Raw genomic sequence first — 24,240 nt, forward strand, 5'->3', positions numbered from 1 at the left:
TCAGCACCCCAGTCAGAGAGAAACACAGGAAGAACAAGAGGGACTCTAGAACTGAGAGAGGCAGTCTTACCAGGAAGTGGCATGCCATCAGGATGGAGGGGAGAGAGGGCACCAGAAAGAGTTCTTCCCAGTTTGGGAGTTGGTTGATTATAGAGGCCCTGGGCGGGGAATGGGGGGAGGACAAGGAGGGCTCTGGGGTCTGGGCCTTGTTTTTTCAGATGCATAGCTTGACTTTCTGAATTTGAGGCACTCATTGACCTGTGACCTACAGGTGGCTTAAAATACTGAGTGGATTGAACCAGACTAAGATCAAAACTGAACCTGAAAACAGACCTTAGTCATCATTCCCCTTTGCCTCAGGCTCTGAAACTGTGACTTCTTGAGCACTAGGAAATGTCTCCTCTGATGGAATAGCTGTGACAAATAACTAGAAGAGAGAGAGGGGGCAAGGAGCCAAGGGGAGGGGCAAGGAGCCAAAGGGGAGGGACAAGGAGCCAAAGGGGAGGGGCAAGGAGCCAAGGGGCGGGGCAAGGAGCCAAGGGGCGGGGCAAGGAGCCAAAGGGGAGGGACAAGGAGCCAAAGGGGAGGGACAAGGAGCCAAAGGGGAGGGGCAAGGAGCCAAGGGGAGGGGCAAGGAGTCAAAAGGGAGGGGCAAGGAGCCAAGGAAAGGGTGTGAGTGGGGAGAAAATGCACCTGGCCAAGCTCCATCCTCTTGTAAAACTGGAAAGAGTCCTAAGCCCTCTATGGCAGAAAGAACGATTAAAGGCTGAAGTGTCTGTTGTGATCTTTCGAAGAGGGAATAGAGATTTGCTTTACAGAAGAGGAAAACTTCACATGAAAGATGAGGCTCAAAGCTAAAGGGAGGAACTTGAAATCAAATCCATGTTTGTCTAGTCACAGCTTGCACTGTGCGAGCATCTCCCATGTGCCAGGCACTGTCTTAAGTGACTCGGTCTTGGTATGGAACCTTCCCTAGCACCCTCTGAGAGCATCTATTATTACTATTGCGGAGCAGATGGGGCACTAGAGGTTCTCGGAGCAAGGTTTCTCTGGGGGTGAGCACTCAACTGCCCAGTGTTTTGCAATAAACAGAGGCCTCCCTGGCTAACAAAAGAGCCACAGTGAGTAACAATATTGTCTTCACCCACAGCAAAGTGATGGCATTAGACGTTCGTTCTGGCATCACTAGACATCACTGTACACCCAGAACTGTGTGTGGTGTAGGTATGTACAGTTGATCCAGGCACAGCCACTGTCCTGGATTTCAGTCTGGGAGGGGAAATGGCCTTGCACACAATAGGTACACTATGCAACAGCATGGCCTTCTGACCCGCAGACAGAAAGAATGTGAGCACATTAGTTTTCTGTCCCCCTGTCGAAGACCAGGAAAGGCAAACTCATGCACTCTGGCTGAAAGCATTTACCTTTAAGTGGACATTGAAAAATCATCCTCATCCTTCTTCCCTAGCCTTCGGTCTCTACCACCCTGCTTAGTGCTTTCTACGGAGAATGCAGATTTGCCTGGGAAAACAGATGTGGGAACACCAGGGGCCTGGGACGCATGCTCAGATGCATTGTGAGTTGTTTGACCATTGAGAGCCCAGCAACTCATTGCAGAGAAACCAGTCACAGTCCTTATTGCAAAGAGAATGCCAAGGAAGGCTTTACCTTCATCTTTGGAATTTCCTTTTTGAAATACAGTACCACCAGGTGAAAACTTAGAAAGCTTTAGACTCTAAAGTTTAGAGCTTCTCCAAGCCCTGAAAATGGCGTAGGCGGGTGATGTTTACTTAGCAAAGTGTATCCTACACAAAATTTAGGAAGGGGAGATGTGTTTCCCCCATTTCGGGAGACCAATGACTCTACCTTCTTCATGTACTGGAGGGTGGGGAACTGTTTTCTCCTTCTATAGTCTCAGCATAGAGTTATCTGTGACCAGATGTCGTATTTTGTTTTGGTTTTCCCTGCTCAATTCCTTGACACTGGCAGGGTGTTCTGCAAGTCAGCCCACTTCTGACACTTAACCGTTTAGTGAGAACTCCACTAGGTCAAAAACCAAGACCATAAGGCAGCCTCAGTCAGATGTCTATCACAGCTATGCTGTCCAGGTTCCTCACAACCTATGCTCACCTGGCTACCAATGAGAGGTCCCCAAGCCCTTTATTGTGATTTTATTGGTTAGAGTGGCTTACAGAGCCCAGAGAAATGCTTACTTACTGTCGCCCATTTACTATAAAATAACACAACTCAATGAGAGCTGAGAGGAAAAGATGCTCCCAGCAAGGAGGGCCAGAGCCGCCCTCCCCACCCCCAACACACCACAGTTAAGGCATTCAGCTTGCCTGGTCACGTGGTTGGTATCCCTGGAAACTAGCCCCCACCCTGACTTTAGACACCAGTTCTCTCAAGGTAACACACAAGACAGTTCTGACTTCTGAGTTCCCTAGAACTTGTCGCAGGTGGGACAGGCAGAACCAAATGCTCGCTTCTTATTGTGTAAACACCCCTCCATGAGTCCCAGATGTTTAGGTTTTAAGTCCTTATCACTTGGTTCCTACTTCCTAATTGATGGAATAAAAAGCTGTCTTTCATAGCAAGGTGTAAGTATTTGAAAGCCAAGCCTCTTCAGCTGACCCACAGAGGCTATCAAGAATACCAGGGTTGCCCAGATCAGAGGCAACAAACTTGCTAGAAGATTCAAGGGAGGAAATACTATTCTATATTAAAAAAAAAAAAAAAAAACTATAAAGACAAGTGTTCTATGACAAGGTTGCATGAATGAGCCACATGAAAGTTGGGATAGAAATGCAGTGTGTGAGGCAAGCCTCAGAGGTATTCTCTGCTCTCCCATGTACATACACATACATGTGCACACTCCTGCACACATATATACACGCCTGTACACATATGAGCACACACACACACCAAGACACTTGTAAGTTTATATGCTTCGCAGCAGATGCGTGGACACACCAGGAATGATTCAATAGCAGCTTTCATCTGTGTGTGAAACTCTTAACACAGGAATGCCTCCACAACCCTGGTGAAGCCTCCAGAGCTTCCCAGAAAAGGAACTTTTTTTTTTTTTTTTTTTTTTTTTTTTTTTTTTGGTTTTTCGAGACAGGGTTTCTCTGTGTAGCTTTGCACCTTTTCCTGGAACTCACTTGGTAGCCCAGGCTGGCCTCGAACTCACAGAGATCCGCCTGGCTCTGCCTCCCGAGTGCTGGGATTAAAGGCGTGCGCCACCAACGCCCGGCCTCAGAAAAGGAACTTTTAAACACCCAATATCAAATATACAGAATCCCCATTCAATTTTAAAGTATTTTAAACTAAAATGTGTGACCTAGTAATACATGCACTTGTTTACTGAAGTATTAACTGACAAGTTTTAGGGCAGGCTGAATGTCACAATTCTTAAGAAGTTCTGCATATAAATGACAAGTGCGATCCTTTGAGACCTCTGAAGCAACAGTCATGTGATATGGAAATACCCGTAGTTCCCATGTGCAGCAAAGTCACAGGTCATAGGTGTACTTCTCTGGTTTCTCAGCTATATTCACAATTGAAGGAAATGCTGTTAGTTAAAACTGGGCAAAACAAATAAGTATATATCCATTTCTACTCAAGTCCATTGACTCCCCAAGTCGTGTGCCTTCAAGATGGAGTCTCATTCAAACTAAGTTACTGATTGCTGGTTTTCCTAATGATTCAGGTGTTTCTGATTTGGAAAATACCGTGTAGCTTTTATGCAAAGTGGTAAGTAAACCTGGACAGACATTTCTCAAGCTCTACTTTGCTGTAGGATGTTCTGTATGACAAATATGTTAATAAATAAAACACTGATTGGCCAGTAGCCAGACAGGAAGTATAGGCGGGACTAACAGAGAGGAGAATTAAGGGAACAGAAAGGCAGAGGAGGAGACTGCCTGGAGCCACCACCAGAACAAAAAAAAATGTAAGGTACCAGTAAGCCATGAGCCACGTGACAAAGTATAGATTAATAAAAATGGACTAAATATAAGAGTAAGAGTTAGACAATGATAGGCCTGAGCTAATGACCAAGCAGTTTAAATAATATAAGAGTCTGTATGTTTATTTTATAAGAGGGCTAAGGGACTGCCAGGGCTTGGTGGGACCTGGAGAGAAAATTCTCCAGCTACACTACTTCCACATGACATTGGAACTTATATATTGATATCTACATGATTACATGTCCCATCTTCATTCTCCCATCCTGGTGGCCATGGAAGCAATGATGCTAAGTTTTTCAGCCCCACATTAATTCTCAAAACTGCTTCCTTGGCCTCTCTTATCCTGTTTTCAACCTTGCTCTCATTGCCTATGACTCTAGACAAATAACTTAAACTCACATGTGATTTATTCAGGGCATGTGCCCTGAATGATTGGGCACGTGTCCATCCAGGCCAGAATACAGTGAGGAAGACCACTGGGCTGAACGTGAAGTATGTAAGGAACGGAGGCAGCCTGCTGCCAGATTCACTACAGTGTTCACCATTGACCACTTTAGGACACAGGGGATTGAAACCCCCATGAGACAACCAAGCTACTTGGCTAGAGCCCAGGCTAGGAGAGGGCTCTCTGGGAGACAAGGGGCCGTAGCCATCATGCTATTTCAAACTGAAGGGCATTTCTCCCTGACCCCTCTTGATCTCTTAGCAGCCTGCGGCATTTCTGCCAACTGAACCCAATGAGGCAGTCTCCTGGTGGCCTCCTGCATAGCCCCTCTCCTAGTCCCCAGCACCTTGGCCTCTCCTCATTTGCTTTGCTGAAGTATCTTCCCCTCCACTGTCCACAGAACTGGAGCCCCTGAAAGTCCCCCATCCATCCCTTTCTCTCCATGAATATGCTTTCCCTTGGCGTTGTTTCTGCTCAAGGCGTCTGGTATCCCTAATCTCTCCTGCCAACTCTGGGCCCCAACTAAGTCACTTGAATGCTTCATGGGTGTTCCAATCCCATGTGTCCTACGGTAGCTTAAAGATATTCTGTTTCTCCAATAAAGTCTAGCAAAGTGAAAAGCACCCTGCTTCAATGAAAAACACCCCCTCTTTACCTGGCTGTCAAGTCAGAAGCCCGAGAATGGCCCCTTAATCCTTTTTTTCATCATTACATTTAATCAAACAATTAGTCCCACAGGTTTCTACCCACAAGCATCTGCAGGCTCCCTTGTCCTATGGCTGTAAATCTGACTGACACCATCACTTCTCATCAGCACCACCTGACTGGCCTCCTAGCTCCTCTCACGCCTCCCTTTGACCTATTTTCCCTGCTTATGCTTTTCAGGAGTTACTCACGCAGAGCAAACCCCTAGCCCACACCCTAACTTGGAAGGCTCTGTTAGATCTGGCTTCTCCACTCACTCATCTGGAGTCACTCTTCCCTTGGGGTTACTCTTTTCTTCTACTGCGCTGGACGTCTACTTCTTCAATGCCACTTCCAGTCTGAGCCCTCGTACATGCTGTTCACTCTGCCTAGAATGTTAGTCCCTGCTTTATCCATTGAGCTCTTTGGCTCTAGATTTAAATGTCACTTCCCTAAAAATGTTCTTCCTGGCTGCCCCAACTGGGCAATCTTCCACCACATCACAATCTTTTTTTTTTTTTTTGGAGATTATAATTACATCATTTCTCCCTTTTCTTTCCTCCTTCCAGCACACCCCCCATTCTCTTTCAAATCCATGGACTCTTTTTCATTAATTGTTGTTACATTCATATATGTCTATACATACACACACAGGCATACGTACATACACACACACACACACACACACACACACACACACACACACAAAACCTGTTCAGTCTGTATAATGTCACTTGTATGTATGTTTTCAGGGCTGACCATTTGGTATTGGGTAACCATCAGTGTGCTCTTCTCTGGAACACGCTTTCTCCCCCTCTCAGCATTCTTAGTTGCCTGTCCTTCTTCATGCAGGGTTGAGGCCTCTAGACTTTACCCCACAATCTTAAATTTAGATCACACTCTCTGTTTTATTTACTCTTATAAGTGTTAGGAACTTTAGAAAAAATTTACAGCGCTTAGCTGAGCAAATAACAATTCATGAGTCAGGCAGCCCTCAAAACCAGAGAGTTTAGGAAATTGTATTCTGCGACGTGGGCAAGCATCACTAAGACAGAGTGAGGGACCGGGCAGTGGCTTGGCAAACGGCTAACACCAAGACTGATCTGTGTTTTCTTTATCTGAGCACAGTCTAATCAGTTGACAGTTTGTGATTGTCTAAGACTCAGATATTCGTTACCAAAGTATATACTTAAGTTATGCTTTCAGTGAGTTTATATACCATCTGGCTGCAGATTCATCATGCAAAGGCTCAAGTTGTAGAGACATCCACAGGCCAAAGCTATTTTAGTACAACATAATCAAATGGTCAGTTCAGTTTACTATATATCTCCCTTCCTATGACGTAAGTACCTACTACTCAGCCCCTCCTCCAAGCCTAGCTCACGGCTCCTATTCATCAACTGTAGTCACATTCACAACACAGAAATGTACCATATTACCCTCACTACCTTGACAAATGAATACAATTTGGATTCTGGTTTTTATTTCTGTTTTGTTTTAAGAAAAGTTAAATGTACATTTTGAAAAAATAAACTTGCTTAGTAATTTCCAGGTAAGACATGGCACATTGCAGAGTGTGGAGGGTCAGGGACATGTTGAGATAGAGATAGCAAATGACGTCATGATCAGTGTAGTGTTCTGGCCACAAGAAAACCAGGTCAGATCCGACTTGTGTCCACCACCTACACAGCCACTGGAGCCTCTTACATATGCTTTCAGTCAGTCCCTGCTGTGACATCCTTTAAATTGGGGATTTTGTCAGACAATATGCTTGGTCAAATGCAAGGTACATATTTTAGCTAGCTATTCCTCTCTTCCTAGCAGTTTAAAACTGTGAATAATAATATCCAAGATACACTTATCCAGAAGCAGGCAATTTAAAACAACACATTTGGGCTGCTAACCTTCTGCTTTTAGCATCTCTGATTTCAAAAGAACTGGGAACAGGAGAAAGGCATGCGCTACTACGCAGAGATGACACTCCATTTCAGTTCACACTATTCTATTATTGCCTTCGGAGCAAAAAGAGCCTGGTGCACCATAAAACAATACTAGGCATTAACCAGTGCAAGAGAGGAGGCTCGGCCGTGCGTTTGCCGAGTGGACAGCTCCCTCCCAAAAGAAAGCAGAAATAAACTTTCCGGTCCTCCACAAGCCAGACTTCACTGAGGCTTTAAGCTTTAGGGTTTCCAAAAATCTGACTGACAGAACCAAGTGCCCCGTGTCCCCATATTGATGTCATTCATTTCTAATATTAGCAGCAGAGCATTTCGGGTTCACCTGGGAAGGGGGAGCTTTTATTTTTGAGTCGAACGAGAACAGATACTAAAAATGAACATGGTGAGACTTCCTTCAGGCGTATCTGACACAGATAAAACAGGGAAGCCTGTGCGGCAAGACTATTTTGGATCAAATGGAGAAGGAATTCGAGGTAGTTGGAAATCCGATGTGCTTTAAGACAGTCTCTGTTGCCTCACTCACAAATGCTAAGGAATTAAGAAATAAAATGAAATCTTATAGAGTCATTTGGCTACATCATGTCACCAAAGATCATGATGGGCTTGTGAAGATTCTACCTGGGTAACAGAATGGATCCAGGCAATGCGTTATAGTTGAGAGTGAGTGATGCGCTTGGTGATTGGATGTTGTAGCCACATACACAAAGAACCGAAGGGCACATTTGGGACTCATTGTGTCACATGTATCAGTGTTTGGGCTTCTGTCATCTAGCAAGGTTTAAATGGGTCAGGGTAGCTGGTCACTGCCACATTTCTGACTCACATTGATGGACAAAGTCAGGAAAAAGGCCGTTGCGCCACTTGGTATAACTGCAATAGGGTTGGGATTTCATGCCCTACATGAGTGGCCTTTCCTTCCACCCTCTCCATCTGCAAAGTGCGTAGCATCATCATGTGTCAAGATTGATTTATTTATGTGGTACCCATCTTGAAAATAGACAAAGTAAGGGCAATATATTGAAAGACTCAGAAACCTCTAAAGTATGAAAAATGTCTTCCACTTTAAAATGACCCCACAAGTTTAGTAACCATTCTCTGTAGAAAAAGAAAATATTTAGAGAACGTACCAGAGATTAAAGTGTTGAAAGACACAAAAACACTAAAGCTCAGATGGGGCCTGTGACCACTGGATCAGCATCTGTCTGTCATTAAACTTCCCTTACGTTCCACATTTCTTTATCTCAGAAAGGCTGCCCTCTGTGTGTAAATAGCAATGGAAAGGGGATGAGCTGTGGTGACTTCTTGCTATTTGGCAACTTGTTTTTGCTGACAGTTCTCTAGTCCAGTTTCCCATCCTGACTGATCACTAATTGTCCTACGTCACGATCAAAGGGAAAATAGGGCAGTTCTCTGCCTTGGGTGGGAAGCTCTCACTAAGAAAGTGTTCAGTCACACAAACTTGCCATTTTTGAATTTGTTGGAGAACTCCAGTCTATACAGACTGAGCCTTCAAGCTGCTTTGTTCTGCTTTGCCTTGTTGGTTGGTTGTTATCTTGTTTGTTTTACATTGCTATTTCCCCTCCATATTATTCTCAAAATGACTAAATGCTGTTAAAGGTCTACAGGAAGCCTTGTCTAGATCTGTTTCCTCATGACAAGCAGAGTGCCCACCCCATGCTCCCTAAGACTCCCGTGACGGGGCACACACCACTGAACTGTGATGACATGTTGTGCTCCACCTTGTCCCTCCTTGGTCTTTGGGTTTTTGCAAAGTAGAGAGCTGTGCCTTGTCCCCTACTGTGTCCCAAAGCTGTGCCTGGAGCACAGTGACCTCTCATTGAACATTTACTTCCTCATCGGTGTTGGGTGTCTTACCTGGAAGACTCGAGTATTCACTTACATTTTTCTTGTTGTTTTGTTTTATCTTGAATGCTGTGGTTTTTGTTCTCCTTGTTAAACTATTTTTGCTCTACGTTTCCATCTTTGGAAACAAGCAGACTTTCAGACTACAGAGGAAGATCTTCCAGCTGCACACCTAATGATCCCCCACACACACACACACACACAAATCAAAGAGCAATGTCTTATGAAATTTTTTTCATGAAAGATATCCATTTACCTCTCTCCTATCTAGTAGTTCAAAAACACGTTTCACATGTACTTGTGTGCAAGGTTCCTTCTGGTGGCAAATATCCAAATAATGTGGGAAAATTCAACACCATGTCTGTTAGAGGTCAGCAGTCAGGAAGCACTGACCTCCCTGTCCTTTCTTACTGTATAACTTTATCATAGTTAATCAGATTCCATCCACATAGAAATAATACTAAACGAATGCCACAGACACCAACATCCCATCCTACTAATGAAGAAATCAAACCCCAGAAGCTTTTTCCTAAGGTCACTCAGCTAACGTAACAATGGGTCAAAGCCCCGGGTCTTTCAATTCTGCATTCTGATAAATATTTGACTAGCTATGAAATTACATGTGTCACCTGGTGACATTGTATAGACAATGAAAAGCAAGAGGAAAAAAACCACAGTGTAAAAATGAAAGCACTGATTACTACCTCAAAAAGAAACCAAATCAGCCTACAAAGAGGAGAACCAGCTGGTGAAGGGACCAGGGTATTGCTCTGGAGCAGAAGTTGAGAGGGAGCTGCACAGTGTGTGGTCAGAAAAAAGGAACAATTGTTTTCCCCAAAGTTGTAATTGCTTCAGCTTTGCCTCCTTGGTTTGATCTGCACACTGGTTCTGTGAGACATTTACTGGTTGAGAATCTGATGTCTTCTCTGAGAAGTACTAGTTAGAGGACAGAAATGGGTTGGTTTTGGATGTCCATAAAGACTTATAGGTATACGAGAGCTGCAACACCTGGTTCCATCTCTATGTGAAATCATAAAACTATGTTTCTTTTCCTTGATGAACTTTCAGGGATTAAAAAAAATGTTAAGAAATAAAAGAAGACTCCTTCTTTAAAGGGTTATCAGAACTTCCTGTGTTAATTTTCTGCAAACTTGTATAAAAATAGATTACAGTAAAGGTGGTTTTCCTTGTCTTTTAGAAGTCATTAAGTCAACAAGTCAACATTTATTAAGTGCATATGCTGTAGAATGTCTGTGATAAATGATGGACAGTTGGTTAGTGAAGAAGGTAAATCCCCTTGCTCTGGAAGAATGCACATTCTAGAAGGAAAGAGAGAGACAGTAAATGTATAATCAAATTAATAGAGACAACTTAAAATTGAAAAAGCTTCATTTTGTGGGGGACACTTTGTTTTTAGGCCAAGCCTTAGAAGATTTTAAGTTTCTCAATGACAAAATGAAGCAGAGATTCAATGAAAATAGCAAAGAAAGAGAGGAGCTTCCCAAGGCTACGGGGACACTGTCCTCTGTCTCAGCTCTTGTCAAGAAAGATAATATTCAGGGTTACGTTGTGGGCTCCTTCTCAGGTGGAAGTGATAACTATGTGTTGCTTTGCTTTTCTTCTAGGAATCTTGGGAAATCAGGACTCAGAGTTTCTTGCTTGGGTCTTGGTAAGTACTCATGGTGTTACTGGGGGGATGGGTGGGAAGGTGGGAGACTGAGGAGATACCAGACAGTGACTGTGATGTAGGTCAGGGTTCCATCTCAGTAGAAGGAGACTGGCCAGCTTTGCCCATTTCCCCTCTGACCTTTTCTTGTCCAGCATGCCCATCTCCCCGTCTAGACCCAAGGACCCATCATGTTCATTCATCTTCTACCTCAAGCAGAAAGCAGTCTCAGAGGAGGAGGACCATGTACCTCTCCTACTTATCTAGTGTGCAAGATGTAAACATATACACATATGCTTACCTCGGCCTGCCTTCAGTTTACCTACCATTCTATTCTTACTTCCCTTGACTAATTTCTTCACTTATTTCCTGATATTGTTATATACTTTACGTGCTTTAAAAAAACCTACTTCAAATTATTGGGTGCAAACTGAGATAATGCACACACAAAGTGTTGTCAATTGACAGAATCTAGAACAAGGGAGATGGTCCTCTAGGCATTCCTATGATTATTCCTATCTTGATTATGCTAGTTGACATGGGAAGACCCATCTTAACTGTAGATGGAACCATTCCCTGGCAGCCAGTCCTGAACTGAATAAAATGGGGGTGGGGCCACGTTTTTGGAATGGAATATTTATTCTGTGTCATTGTATAATTGGCAAAATGTAGTATGAATATGGTGTTGTGTCTAAAGTCAGGAAGGAAAGAAAGATGTATGCTGGTATGACTGGGAGCTCAACAGATAGGACCACTGTGTCTATAGTACATGGCCAATCAAAAGTCTTTATATTCCAGATGACTGGGACCACACCCAGGTGTTCAGGGACCTAGGTGTGGTCCCAAGTGTCCAGAACACTGGGTTTTTAAGGGCAGAGGCCTTGTCCAGGCATCTCATCCAGCAGCTGCAGGGGGCAGAGGTGCTTCACACAGTAAGCAGATTGAAGCAAGCAGTTCTAACCAAAGCTAAGATAAGCGGTTAGCCAGTCTGAGGGGGGTTCTGCAAAAACAGGCAGCTAAGAGAGCGGTTAGCTGGAGGAGGTTCCGCACAAGCAGTTTTAACAATGGCTAAGATAAGTTAGCTAGGACATCCTGACCTGGGGTTTCTAGAAGAGAGTTGGGTAACCTTCCACGGGATTCCATCAAGGAGGTCAGATTCTAGCTAAACTTGGAATGGCCTCAACAAGATGGAGGAAACTCTGAACTGTTTTCCCCCATCGCACTGGTGTTCAGTTCAGTTTCTCCTTTTTATTTTTATTCACTGAGACCCATGGAATGGTGTCATGCATTCACCTCTCTAGAAATGCTCTCACAGACGCATCAGATGGTAGCACAGGTGATTCCAAACCTTGTCAAGCTGACAATGAAAATGAATCACCACAAATCCATGCCTTGTCAATTTGATACCCCAAACATCAATTTTAACTATCACCTTCCACCCTCCTCCTGAATGTCTCCTCCTCCACGGCCCTCTCATAATACAGAGTTGTTCAGCTGCAAGAGTCCTCCCAGATCTTAACAATTCCACCGTTGTTCAAAAGTTCAAAGTCCCCCGCTAAGATTCAAGGTAGTCTCTTGATGGTGAGCCCTGGTAAGAAAAAGAAAGTTAATACTTCTAAAATACCATAGCACAGAATAAACATTCCCATCCCAAAAGACAGAAATGGTGACATTGAAAGGAAAACAAGGGCCAACATGTGACACACTAAATCCTACAACTCCATATTGAAAGATCGCACATGTGGGTTCAAGGGGGACACTGAGATGGGTTGTTAGGAGTAAGGAGTTTTCAGAAGCACTATTAACACCATGGACTGGCAGATGGATGACAGCATGGGAGAGGCATTGAGGGGGTTGAAGTCCCAAGACCAGAGACAGGCAACACAGCAGGAATGGGGGTCTCTTCTTACAGCTCTCAAAAAAAAGGGGTGCTTCCCAGGAAGGAGGCAGGAAAGAGGATAGGGAGCAGGATGTGTGCCCACTAATACCCCTTTTGTGTAAACTCATTTCCCTTGTGAGAATCCTGACATTTAGAGGTCTTAGTTAGAGATTCGCAGACAATGGTCTCAGTAGACATTGTCAGACAGCAAAGGGCTGCTTCTGTTATTGCAGCCTGAGAAGTCTGGTCTGGAATCTAATACATTCTTATGTGTGTCTGGCACCTGGGATGCATGATGAAGTCATCCGGACCTCAGGGGCCTTGGGTAGCCCTGCTGTTCTAGCTCTGCCATCTGTAACGTGAGTGGTATCTCACGGATCAGCTTGGGGACTTTTGCAGCGGTTAGACCCCTGTCCTGGTACTGCCAGCATCCTGGGTTCCCCATTGTTACTTAGATTCTAGCTTTATGCAGTAGCCTCCAAGGTTCTCCTTGGAGGAATCTGAACCTGCCACACATTGCTTGACTTCAGAGGCTTTCTGGAAGTTGGTTGCAAGCCCCCATAACCCTTTAACTGCTACATTTTGCATGTCTGCAACACCCAGCAACATCCAGAAGCTGCTGCCAGGTTCTGTGCTGGCTCAAGATACAATCTGACCCTCTTCTATCACAACCATAGCTACTGTGTGTCAGGAGCTGAACCAGGACAAACTTTCCTAGGGGGTTGGTTTTGGGTAGGAAGTGCCTTCAGTAGACTTCTTAGCTCAGGTTCTCTACTGTCAAATGAATGTCTTTTCACAAGATGGAGCCTTTAATGGGCAGGGTCTTGTCCCAGGATGCTCTAAGTTCTAGTCCTGAGGAAGAGCTCATGATTTGACTTTAAATAATGCTGATCTCTATAACAACTATAGTGGCTTTCTTTTCACTTGTTTTGCCTATAACTTTAAACGTACTCAGATTCATTTCCTTGCTAAACTGCACATTTTTCATATTTTTCTGTCCCTGTCACTGTAGATATGACTAAGAATAGTGAGTAGTAACCTTGACTCAGCCTAGATATAATGAAGTCATGAAATTTCCTCCCATTTAGGCTGTAACTTTCTTTTTCTTTTTTTGAGACAGGGTCTTACTGTCCTGGAGCTCACTATGTAGACCAAGCAGGTATCAAACTCAGAGATCCACCTGCCTCTGCCTCTCAAGTGCTGGGATTAAAACCATGCACCACTACACCCAGCTAATCCATAACTATTTAATTCAGTTTTATGAAAGTTTTTGGAACTCTGGAAGAATATATTCATATATATCCAGACTATAACATAAATGGCCTCTAGTCCAACCTCCAATAGAATCCTTGTTCTCTTCTGAAACTTTACATGCCTCTTCTTTGCTGTCCACATTTCTGCCAATGTTCTTGTCGCATCCCAGAATAGTCCATTATTCTTTGACAATAGAACTCTAGCACTTCTGTAGCTTATAGCTTCAAAATCTTCAGCGTTCTTCCTTTAAACTGGTTCAGAAGGCCTGTTAACTGAATGGTCAGATCTCATATGCCAACTTCCCAACCTTTCAGACCCAATAATCTGTATCAGTCACGTTTCTCCCTGATGGGACCAAATATCTGACAAGAAGAAACAGTGTAGAAAGGGTCCACTTTGGTTTGTAGTTTGCCTGGAATGACCCATCGTGGCAGAGAGGGAGGGTGGCCTGGGGCTGTGTTAGCTCGTTTTCTCTTGCTGTAGTGAAACAGCATGGCCCAGTGCAACCTGGGGGAAGAATGCTTTTATTTGGCTTACATTCTTAGACCCCAGACCATGGAAGGATGCCACCCACATGAAGAGCGGTTCTCCCCTTTTTAATTAGAACTGTTTTGGAAATGTTCTTGCAGACAAATACTCCCAGAGACATGTCTCCTAGGTGACTACAACGTCTCCAAATTTGACAATAAAGATTAATTAATCGTCGCTAGGTTTTTTTGAGAATGTGCTTATGGTAAATCATTATACATTATTGAAAGAAACTACTCAGGGGCATGAGATTTAAAATACAGTAAATTAAGAAAATATCAGCTGGGAAGATGGCTCAGCAGGTAAAATGTCTGACACACAAGCATGAGGACTAGAGTTCATATGCCCAGAACCCATGTAAAAGCCATGTGGGCAGAGCAGCCTGCCTGCAATCCCAGCCTGAGGGGGTGGAGACAGGAACTCCCTGAAGCAAGCTGGTTAGCCAGACTATCCAAAATTGCAAGCTTTGGGATTCAGTCAGAGATCCTGCCTCAACATACAAGATAGAGAACAGCTGGGAAGACACTTGACATCAACCTCCAACCTCCACATAGACACACAAACATGTGAGCCTGCAAACTGAAGTGCACCCACACATGTGTGAACATGCGGGTATGCTATAAACACATACATACACTCAAAAAGAGAAAGGAAACACACACACACACACACACACACACACACACACACACACACACCACATATAGATGTATTTAGAACTATGATGTAAAAAATATTGACCAATTATCATAAAGTTGGTATCTGTCGAGAAAAATAGTCTAGTCAACAGGCACATAGGAAGCTCAATATGCTCTGGTCATCGTGGCGAATACTTGTAATCCCAGCACTTGGGAAGTGAGGCAGGAGGATCAGATGTTCAAGGTCATCTGCTGCTACTTAGAAATGTTAAAGTCAGAGGGAGCTACATGAGACCCTGTCTCAAAACAGAAAAAAAAGAGGAGGGTGGCAAGATGGCTCAGTGTGTAAAGGTACTGGCCACAGAGCCTCACAACTTAGGTTTTATCCTTGGGAGCCACGTGTTGGAAGGAGAGAACCAACTCCCACAAGTTATTCTCACTTCCACACGTGCACCATGATATATACATGTGCACACACACACGCATTTGCACACACAATGCACACACACATAAATACATATAACCTTTAAACTTTTTAAAGAAAAAAAATTAGGAAAATTCAAACAAAGATTGTAAGAAATTAAGGAGCCCCCCAAAATGTCAAATATGACTCTAGAGAGAGGACTGCAATATATTTCTGTTTGTCTGTCTGTTTGGTTTTGCTTGTTTTTCTGTTTGCTTGTTTTGTTTGTTTGAACTCAACCTGTATGAACCATTTAGTTTTGTGAACTTTGAAATGAGTCTGATCTAAGAGCAATAAATACCAATTTGAGCTTCAAGAGCTTAGAGACTGAATACCTGTGATAAGACACTGTGTAAGAAAAAGTAGGAAAAAACAAAGCAGTTCACGAGGCTGATGGGCTTCATTCAAAACAGGTGATGGCAAGACACTCTCTCAGGATGTGTCTGTGCTGCCTCTGTAAGGGAGAAAAGGCAAAATATTCACAAGAGGAATACAGCACCAGCCGTAGGTACTTCATCGGGCTCCACAGACCCCAGCTGTCAGATCAGTGAGTTGGCTTTACTGCTTAAGCCTGAGATGTCATCTCAGTCATGGCCCGTGTTCAACTGAGACTTTGGACGTTAGGCGTGGACACTTCCAGGCAATCAAAAGACTACAGGTATCACTTGTTGAAATGCTTTAAAGGTCATAGTTAAAGGTGACAGCTCCGGCCTTCTTCTCTACTTGAGGAGTTGCTGGAAGCTTCTTGCCTGCCAAGCTTTCTCCTGGCAGATGAAGAACTCATAGAAGAGGAGCAGAATGGTAGGGTGGCTTGAGGATGAAGTAATGATACAACTCAGAAACACAGTCCTGCTCGGGAAAACGTAGGAAGAAGAGGCGAATCGCACCCAGAGACAGCGTTAGCAGGGACGTTGTGTAAATGCTCTGCCCACAGCCATCAAGACCTACTGGTGTCGAAGAAACCGATAGAAAAATGAATAAATCCAGTCTGGAATAACCTCAGGGCTTCTGTGGCACCCAGAGCTTGAGGAGGCTACTGAGGTAGATCAGTGAGCTGACACCCTGCCATTCAGCTTTTCCCGTCCGGGCCGCTACCCTGCCTAACCACAGCAGATTTCGAGAGTACAAGCAGTAGATCTTACAACTCGGCATTTGGGGCCTCTTTCTAATGCATTGCTTGTGTGCAGAATGTTCTGCTGGCTCATCTCCCTCTGCCTTTGAGATGCTCGCACTGTACTTAAATATTTTGGCACCAGGAGCACATGACATTAAACATTTAACATGGATAGGATTATTTTTATGACACCCTTCATGATTCCCAGTTCTGTCGCTAAGTAAGGGCACGATAAACTAGCCACCCCACCTAATGTTATAACAACAGTTATAAGCGTTTATAAAGTGCCTCCAGACACCTGAGAGACCCTTTAAAAGTGCAATTTCTCTCCTCAAAGATTTTAACAATTTTTCTGTAGAATGAGAACAGAATGAAGTATCAGGGGACCAAAATACTCACATGAATATTAAATGTATGAGAGCAATTTAGGCTTGTCACTCATCCTGGAAAATTCTAACAAAAACATGACATATACATAGAAAAATTAGTAGGTACTTTTATTTTTACAAAATAGGACATGTACGTGTACGTGTGGGTATGTGTTCATGTTGGTGCGCTTGTGTGTACAGGTACATGTGTATGCCTTGTGTGTGGAGGCCAGAAGTCAACTCCTGATGTCATTTCTCAGGAGTCATCCACAGGTGTTTCTCCTTGACTTGGAGCTTGACAAGCAGGCTGCACTGGCTGGCCCATGAGCCCCCAAAGAGCTACCTGTCTCCATTCCCCAGTGCTGGGTTTACAAACACACATGCCCCACCCCCAGCCTTTTAAAGCAGGTTCTGAAGGCTGAACTCTGATCCTTGTGTTTACACAGCAAATGCTTTACTCACTGAGCTATCTCCCCAGCCCCTTATCCAAATGGGATCTTAAGTGAATAGTTAATGATAAAATGCTCTTAAGAATTGCTGACAACCGAATCCATCTGAACAAGCATGCCACTGACCGCCTGCCTTTGCTTGAAAGAGTCCATTAGGACCAAAGACACAATTGAGGGACAAAAATAGTAGCCTGACATTCCATACAGCAATTAGGAGAGAATTCAAGAAGAAGAAGAAAAAAATCAGAACCCATGACCTGGCAATTGACAGAAACAGTAACGACTTATAAACATGGCTTTCCTAAAAAGCAACACCATTATGAGAGATTCAGTCTTTGCAGTCATCAGCTCTTTTACAAAAGAGGAAAACAGATTCAGGAAAAGCCCATCCCCTGCCCAAAGCCAGTGCTAGAGCTGGTAGTCTCATATGTTTCCAACCTCGCCTTTGTTTTACTTCTCTCACTGCTGTGAAAAAGGAAAAAAAAAAAAATGTCTGGCAATTTAAAGAAAAAAATATTCATTTTGCTCACGGTTTCAAAGGTTCAGCTCACTTCCCCTGGCTCCATTGTCCCAGTGTCATGGAGAGTCAGAACAATAAAGCAGCAGGAAGGGTGAAGTTGTTCTCCTCGGTGGTGAACAGGAAATGGAGAGGATCACAACAGGAAGGGGCCAGGGCAAGATACAGCCCCAGAGGCATGCTTCCAAAGGCCTGATTCCCGCCCCCAGGCTCCACCTTTCAGAGCCACCACCTCCCATTGGTCTACTTTTTAGCTCATCAATGGAACAGCCTGCATTCACTCACGCCCCACAGGATCTACTCATCTCTGGAGACACCTTGTCCTCTACACTCAGAGCTGTGCTTTACTAATGCTCTAGGTGTCTCTCAATCCAGTCAACCTGATAATAAAGATCAGTCATCATCATTCCCCCAGCAGACAGGCACACACAGCCACTGCCGTCACCCAACAGTCCCTGCATCTTGGCTTCCTCCTTGAGAAGACAGCGTTTGGGATGGTTTGTTAACTGTTGAGTTGAGGGGACTTAGAATCCTCTAGGAGACAAATCTCTGTACACACCTATGAGGGATTATCTACGTTGTTAGCCTCTGAGAATGTCCTCGAGAGATCATCTTGATCGGGTTAATTGATGTAGGACAATCTATCTTAACTGTAGGTGGGACCATTCCCTGGGTAGGAATCCTGGACTGAACACAATGAAGAGAGAGAGAGAGAGAGATGAGTACTCCTATTCATGGCTCTCTGCTTCCTGATTATGGATTCCATATGACTAGTTGCTTTGGGTTCCTGCTGCCTTGACCTCCCAGCTGTGATGGACTGTACCCTTGAACCGTGAGCTGAAATAAGCCCTCCCTCCCTTGGCTGTTTTTGTCATGGTGTTTTATCACAGCAACAGAAAAGAAACCAGGCCACAGTCGCATCACATGTGAGGCTCTTTCAGCTCCAAGAGAGGTTGTGTGGGCACTAGATTCAGCAGGACTTCTGACAGGAGCTGGCTTCCAGCTAGAAACTGCTAGAATGTGAAATGAGTCTTGGCATCCCTATCCAGCATTGGGGTGGGCAACAACCCTCACTGGTCCCTGGATGTAACCAGAGCCAGAATCTGTTTCTACCCAGGATCAGGTACACTTTCACTGGGACACATTCAAAGGCAGAATGCTACCCAGCAGAGATGGTTTGGGTTTTGTGCAGATGCCTTGAATGATGTCTTGCCTTTTCCTTGTTGGTACACTACTACCTAGATACCGTGCGCTTCACCATAACTCCTCTACTGAGCATCTTGGACACAGCATGTGTTGCATATCTACAGTTCAAATCCCACTGTTCACTCTATGTTTATATAGAGATTATTCTTCAAAACCTTCTGCAGCACAAAAACTCAAATTCAGGTTCAATCATCTTGGTCAGTAGCACACTTGAGTTCCTTTAACAGTGAAGAAAAGGCACTGGAGGAATCATTTGGGGTGCCATCTTCTGACACAGTGCGGGGGGGGGGGGGGGGGGGGGTTGTACTTCTGGAATGTTCAGTAAAGGGAATGACAGCTGCAGATAGCCATCTCTAGAAGGACAGCGTAAGAACCTGAGTGGTGCCCTGTGGGTCAGTGTTCATATGCCATAGGGTTCACAGCTCAAGATATGAATAAAGTCCCAGGTCTTCCCAGGTATACCAAATATGAATTAATCAAGAACTTTCCAAAACAATTGAGCAAAAATCCTGGATCCAAGCAATGCAAAAACAGCTTCCAAAAATACAGAAATTTCTAGACCAGATGCTTAATTTCTCCAGGTCTGTATAGACAGTAGACTCATATGGCATTTTTGAGATATCAAACTGAGTTCTATAAGGTTTTTCCATTATCAGGCTGACCTCAGAGTGATAAAATGGCTGCCGTAGCGCCAAGCATCATATCTCATTGGCTGTGGTATCTTTCCATGAACCAGTTCCTAAAGGACTTCAGACAACCAAGAACTGCTCCAGCAGAGGTTATGGTTTTGTGGTAGAATGCTTACCTAGCATAAATGAAACCCTAGGTCAATTCCTAGTACCCCATAAACAGACGTGGAGTGTTGGTCAGTGGTTAAGAGTACATACTTGGTTCCAGAACCCACATAGCAGCTCACCACTGCTTGTAACAAACTGTAGCTCCAGGCAAATTTGACGCCTCTGCCTCCATGGGTACCTACACTCACACAAACATACCTCCACACAGACATATGCATCTACACGTAATTAAAAATAAAATAAATCTCCTTTAATAATTAAAAAAAGGAATTACTACAAACCACCGAAACTGCATTCTCAGAAGAAATGTAAAGGACTCTTTTCTGAAGAGAGGAAATAATGGTTGACTATAACGAACACATGACCGCCATGATGAGGTAGAACCTTCTATTCTTATTCAGCTTCCCTGAGTCTTTATTATGTTGATAATAGCTGTGATCAAATATCTATATTCTCACTTTCTCATCAACGTGAGGTAAGCTCAGTTTAGTGAGTCAATCCACATTCACCTCCTGTTGCCTCAGTTTGCCCAGTGGACAATTTCTCTGGCCTTGGCTTTTTTTTTCCCCCTTAAGATTTATGTTATTTTTGTTTTATGTGATGGGTGTTTTTCCTGCATTTATTTCTGTGTACCGTGTGTGTGCAGTGCCCATGGAAACCAGAAGAAGGTGTTAGATCCCCTACAAATGGAGTCACAGACAGTTGAGGGTGGCCGTGTGGGTGCTAGGAATCAAACCTGGGTCCTCCAGAAGAGCGGCTAGTTCCCTTAACTGCTGGAGCCATCTCTCCAGCCCCCAGCTTTGGCTCTTCAATATGTTATTTTTTTTTAAATTTTTGACGTTATGTTTGCGAAAGAGGGTGCCTGCTATGACCGTAGGTGGAGGACAGAGGACAGCTTGGAGAGGCCGTGACAGAGGACAGCTTGGAGAGGCCGTGACAGAGGACAACTTGGAGAGGCCGTTCTCTCCCTGCAACATTTAAGACCCAGGAATCCACTCAGGTCATCAAGTTTAATAGCAAGTGCCTTTCCTCCGGGGCCATTTTACCACGCCAGGTTTTTAATACTTTCTTGCCTACATGTTCCCAATAATCGTGAAGGATCCCTGAGATTAGTGGCTCATTTACAAATAAAAGCCTCACCCAAACACCTGGATAATGAGAACATGCCGAGGAGGGCATCCATGAGAGTGAAGCAGAAAATACTGCCTCATTTTATATCTGACAACTAATTAAAATGAGAAGAGAGGAGCTGCCCAACGTGTAATTATAGAAAATGGGTGATGAGGTAATGAGGAGAAGCTAAATTAGAGCTGACAGTCAAGCCGTGGGGACCGCTTGCGGCTGAAGAGAGGGAGCGAGGGAGATGAAAGGCTTACCCGGCACTCCGAACTCTAACAAGCTTTTTCCAGACACTTTCCTTCTTGGTCTCTGACCTTACCTCCCATGCATATTCACACTGGCCCTACCATGCTGCTCCTTCAGCCTTTACTCAGAAGAAACTGCAAGTGCCACCTGTATCTTGTCTCCAGAGTTCGCTGAGGCTAGAGGCTGAAGGAGCTGAGTGCATCCTATAAGATGGGGAGTCCAGGCCATTGTGCGTCTTCCCGTGTGCACGTGGGCTGAACGACCAACAAACAGATTCTCTGCTGGGAAAGTGGGAGGAAGGGCCACAGGGGCAGGTCCTCGCAGTCTATACTGAAGGGGTCTGGTTGTCGGACTATAGCGCCCCCACAGGCCGCCCCTGCTTATTGAAATGCTGTGTGCTGATGGTAATGCTTTCAGAATAACTTGTTTGCTATTTGATCCCTGATTCAGAGCACGTGCCTAGAACAGAGGTGATTCTCAGTGTATGCTCATTTATGGAATTCGTGAACGTATGATCAGTGCTCAGAGAACTATAAGGCTCCATGGGAATATAAGAATGACTCAAGGGCTCTCTGTGTCAGAGTGGGGGAAGCCACAGAAGACTCTGGAGGAAGGCTAACAGGCAAGAAGAGTAGGAAGCAGCCAGGACAGGGAGAGAGTGAGAAGAGCAATTGAAATTGTGCTGCCACAGCACAAAGAAGGGGTACAAGATGCAGAAATGGGGTATGTGGTCACCTCTCCCGATGCTGTGGGAGGGAGCAAGTGCTGCTGGGAGCTGCCAGATTTTTTGTGATAAATAGGATCTGTCAGTCTGATAAATAAAAACATGGCATTTTGGTTTTGTTTAGGAGTGGAGGTATCTGTCTGTGTAAGACAGGGGCCCACTATGTAGCTCAGGCTGACTTGGAACTCACAACCCCCCGCCCAGCATCCTGGATGCTAGAAACACAGGCTGTGCCACCATGCATCAGTTCTCCCTCTTTTCTAGGCTGGAGTGGTGCTTTCCAGACCACAAAGTCTTGATCAGAGGCTCCTTCTATATCCTGTCCCAATCCTTTCAACAACATGGCCTTTGGGCCCCGACTAGATACTGGAATGATTTGAGTATGCGGCTTCTCTTCCCACTTAGGGTTTCAGAAAACGGAGGCCATGATTAACTCTTGCCGTCTTGATTTCATCATCAAGAAAATTTAAGAATTAAAAAAAATAAAAATATTAATTAAAAAAATACTTCACTCCTCCTCTATTTTCCCACTGCTCCATCACCTCTTCATTTGTCTTGATGACATTGTGCAGGATGTCACACAGCACACCCTTTTCACTCCTCCTCCATCTTTCCCTCCTCCCCATCACTTTTGTTGGACCCCAAAGTTTAGGGTCTCAAGTGGGTGCCCCAAGAACCCAGACTCCAGTCCAGTTGATGCAACAGCACGAGGGTTTTATTGAAGCTTCTGTACAGAAGGGCAAATTCTGCTCCTAAGAGCAAGAGCCGCATCTTACTGCAGGCCCATAAGGGCTTTTAAAGGAAAAACCCACAAAACCCACAAGATTACAATTCCCATACAATTGCATGGCCTGATCACAGGGTGATCACAGAGTGGGTACAGTCACGTCCGCATGCACATTCTTCCTGAAACCTCAAGGGGGGTATTAGGGCAGGAGTGGAGTTTACACAAAGGTCACAGTGGTCCTTCCTGGAACACCTGCAACTATCCCAGTCACAGTCGAGCACATTTCTTAATAGAAATCTTTTTACATTGTTACATTGTTACAGGTTGAATAATGGCTGAGTCAGGTGGCCCTTGGAACTAGTTTTCTTTTTAGTTCCTTATTTCCTGGGGCTTGGGGGTGTAAGCCTGAAGGGTTAGGGTCTTTCAATTTGTCTTGGTGGCACTGGAAACTGCAGTGTATCACACAGCACACCCTTTGTCCAAACAGCTTTACTTGCAATTGTTCATTGGAATGAGTTAATGGTCAGGTTCAAGGCCTCTGGCTTTTGGTACACCATCAATACTGGACACTCACCAAAACAGCTCTCAGGTTTCTTGCTGTTGCCCCAAGTCATGGAGATCCTGAAGCTCTGATTCTGCAGGATCAGTCCCTTCACACATTCTGTCAGGTCATTGATGGGGTAGATGTTAGAATGGGCCAACTCAAAGCACTGGGTGTGGGTGTGGGTAGTAGCTGAGCTGGTCAGTGCAGGCCTCTACTGGGACTGACCCCACACACATAGGTGAGGGGCAGAGCCCCTCTCTCAGGACTGGGGTCATCAGGTCACACAGGTCTCCTGTGTGGGGCAGGGTCAGCTCTCCTGCTGCAGCAGCCAGCAATAGGCAGGGCCAAATCTCTCAGGCCCAGTGAAGGCAGATCCAGCTCAGCACAGCCCTCAAATTTCAGTACTCATGGTTCGCAATAGCTCCTGGTGGTAACATGGGCCACAGACATCAACGCAGACCCCAGATTCAGCAGGACCACTGACCCAGAGAGCAGCTCAGTCCTGGATGTCACCATGGTCCTGGGAGGTAGCTCAGGCCACTTAGATTAGTAGCCCTGTAGCAGCATGGCCCTTGGACACCAACATGAGCTCAGGTGGTGGCCTATTCTCCAACACCTGCACAGCCGTTGGTGGTAACAGGAGCCACAGATGTTAGCACAGACCCTGGCTACAGTAGGGCCACGGACTCAGACATGGCACTTGGTACCATCTCAGACCCAGATGTCACCATGGCCTCAGGTGGCAGCACAGGCCACCCCAATCTGTATGGCCCTGGTGGCAGCATGGCTTTTGGACACCAACATGGTCTCAAGTGGTGGCCCAGACCCCAGACAACCTTGTGTCTTTTGGTGGCAACATGGGCCATACATTAACACAGACCCCAGCTGCAGCAGGACCACAGACCCAGACATGGTCCTCAGCAGCAGTCCAGGCCTGGACGTCATCATGGCCCCAGGTGGCAGTACAGGTCACTTAGATCAGCATGGCATAATGATATCACGACTCTCAGAAGTCACCATGGCCACAGGTGGCAGTACAGGCCACCCACATCCTCCTCCTCCTCACCACCTCCACTTCTT

The 24,240-nt window shown here is 44.9% G+C and overlaps 1 protein-coding gene across 1 annotated transcript in view; it reads left to right on the plus strand.

Moving 5' to 3' along the window:
* Positions 1-24,240, plus strand: part of Kcnab1 (potassium voltage-gated channel subfamily A regulatory beta subunit 1) — a 242,741-nt gene that overhangs the window by 123,192 nt on the left and 95,309 nt on the right. Inside the window, exon 2 of the mRNA XM_059265427.1 lies at positions 10,547-10,590. Coding sequence (XP_059121410.1) covers positions 10,547-10,590 — 44 coding nt within the window. The remainder of the gene's footprint in view (positions 1-10,546; positions 10,591-24,240) is intronic.

Source organism: Peromyscus eremicus, chromosome 6 (genome assembly GCF_949786415.1).
Source record: "Peromyscus eremicus chromosome 6, PerEre_H2_v1, whole genome shotgun sequence".
Classification (NCBI taxonomy): domain Eukaryota; kingdom Metazoa; phylum Chordata; class Mammalia; order Rodentia; family Cricetidae; genus Peromyscus; species Peromyscus eremicus.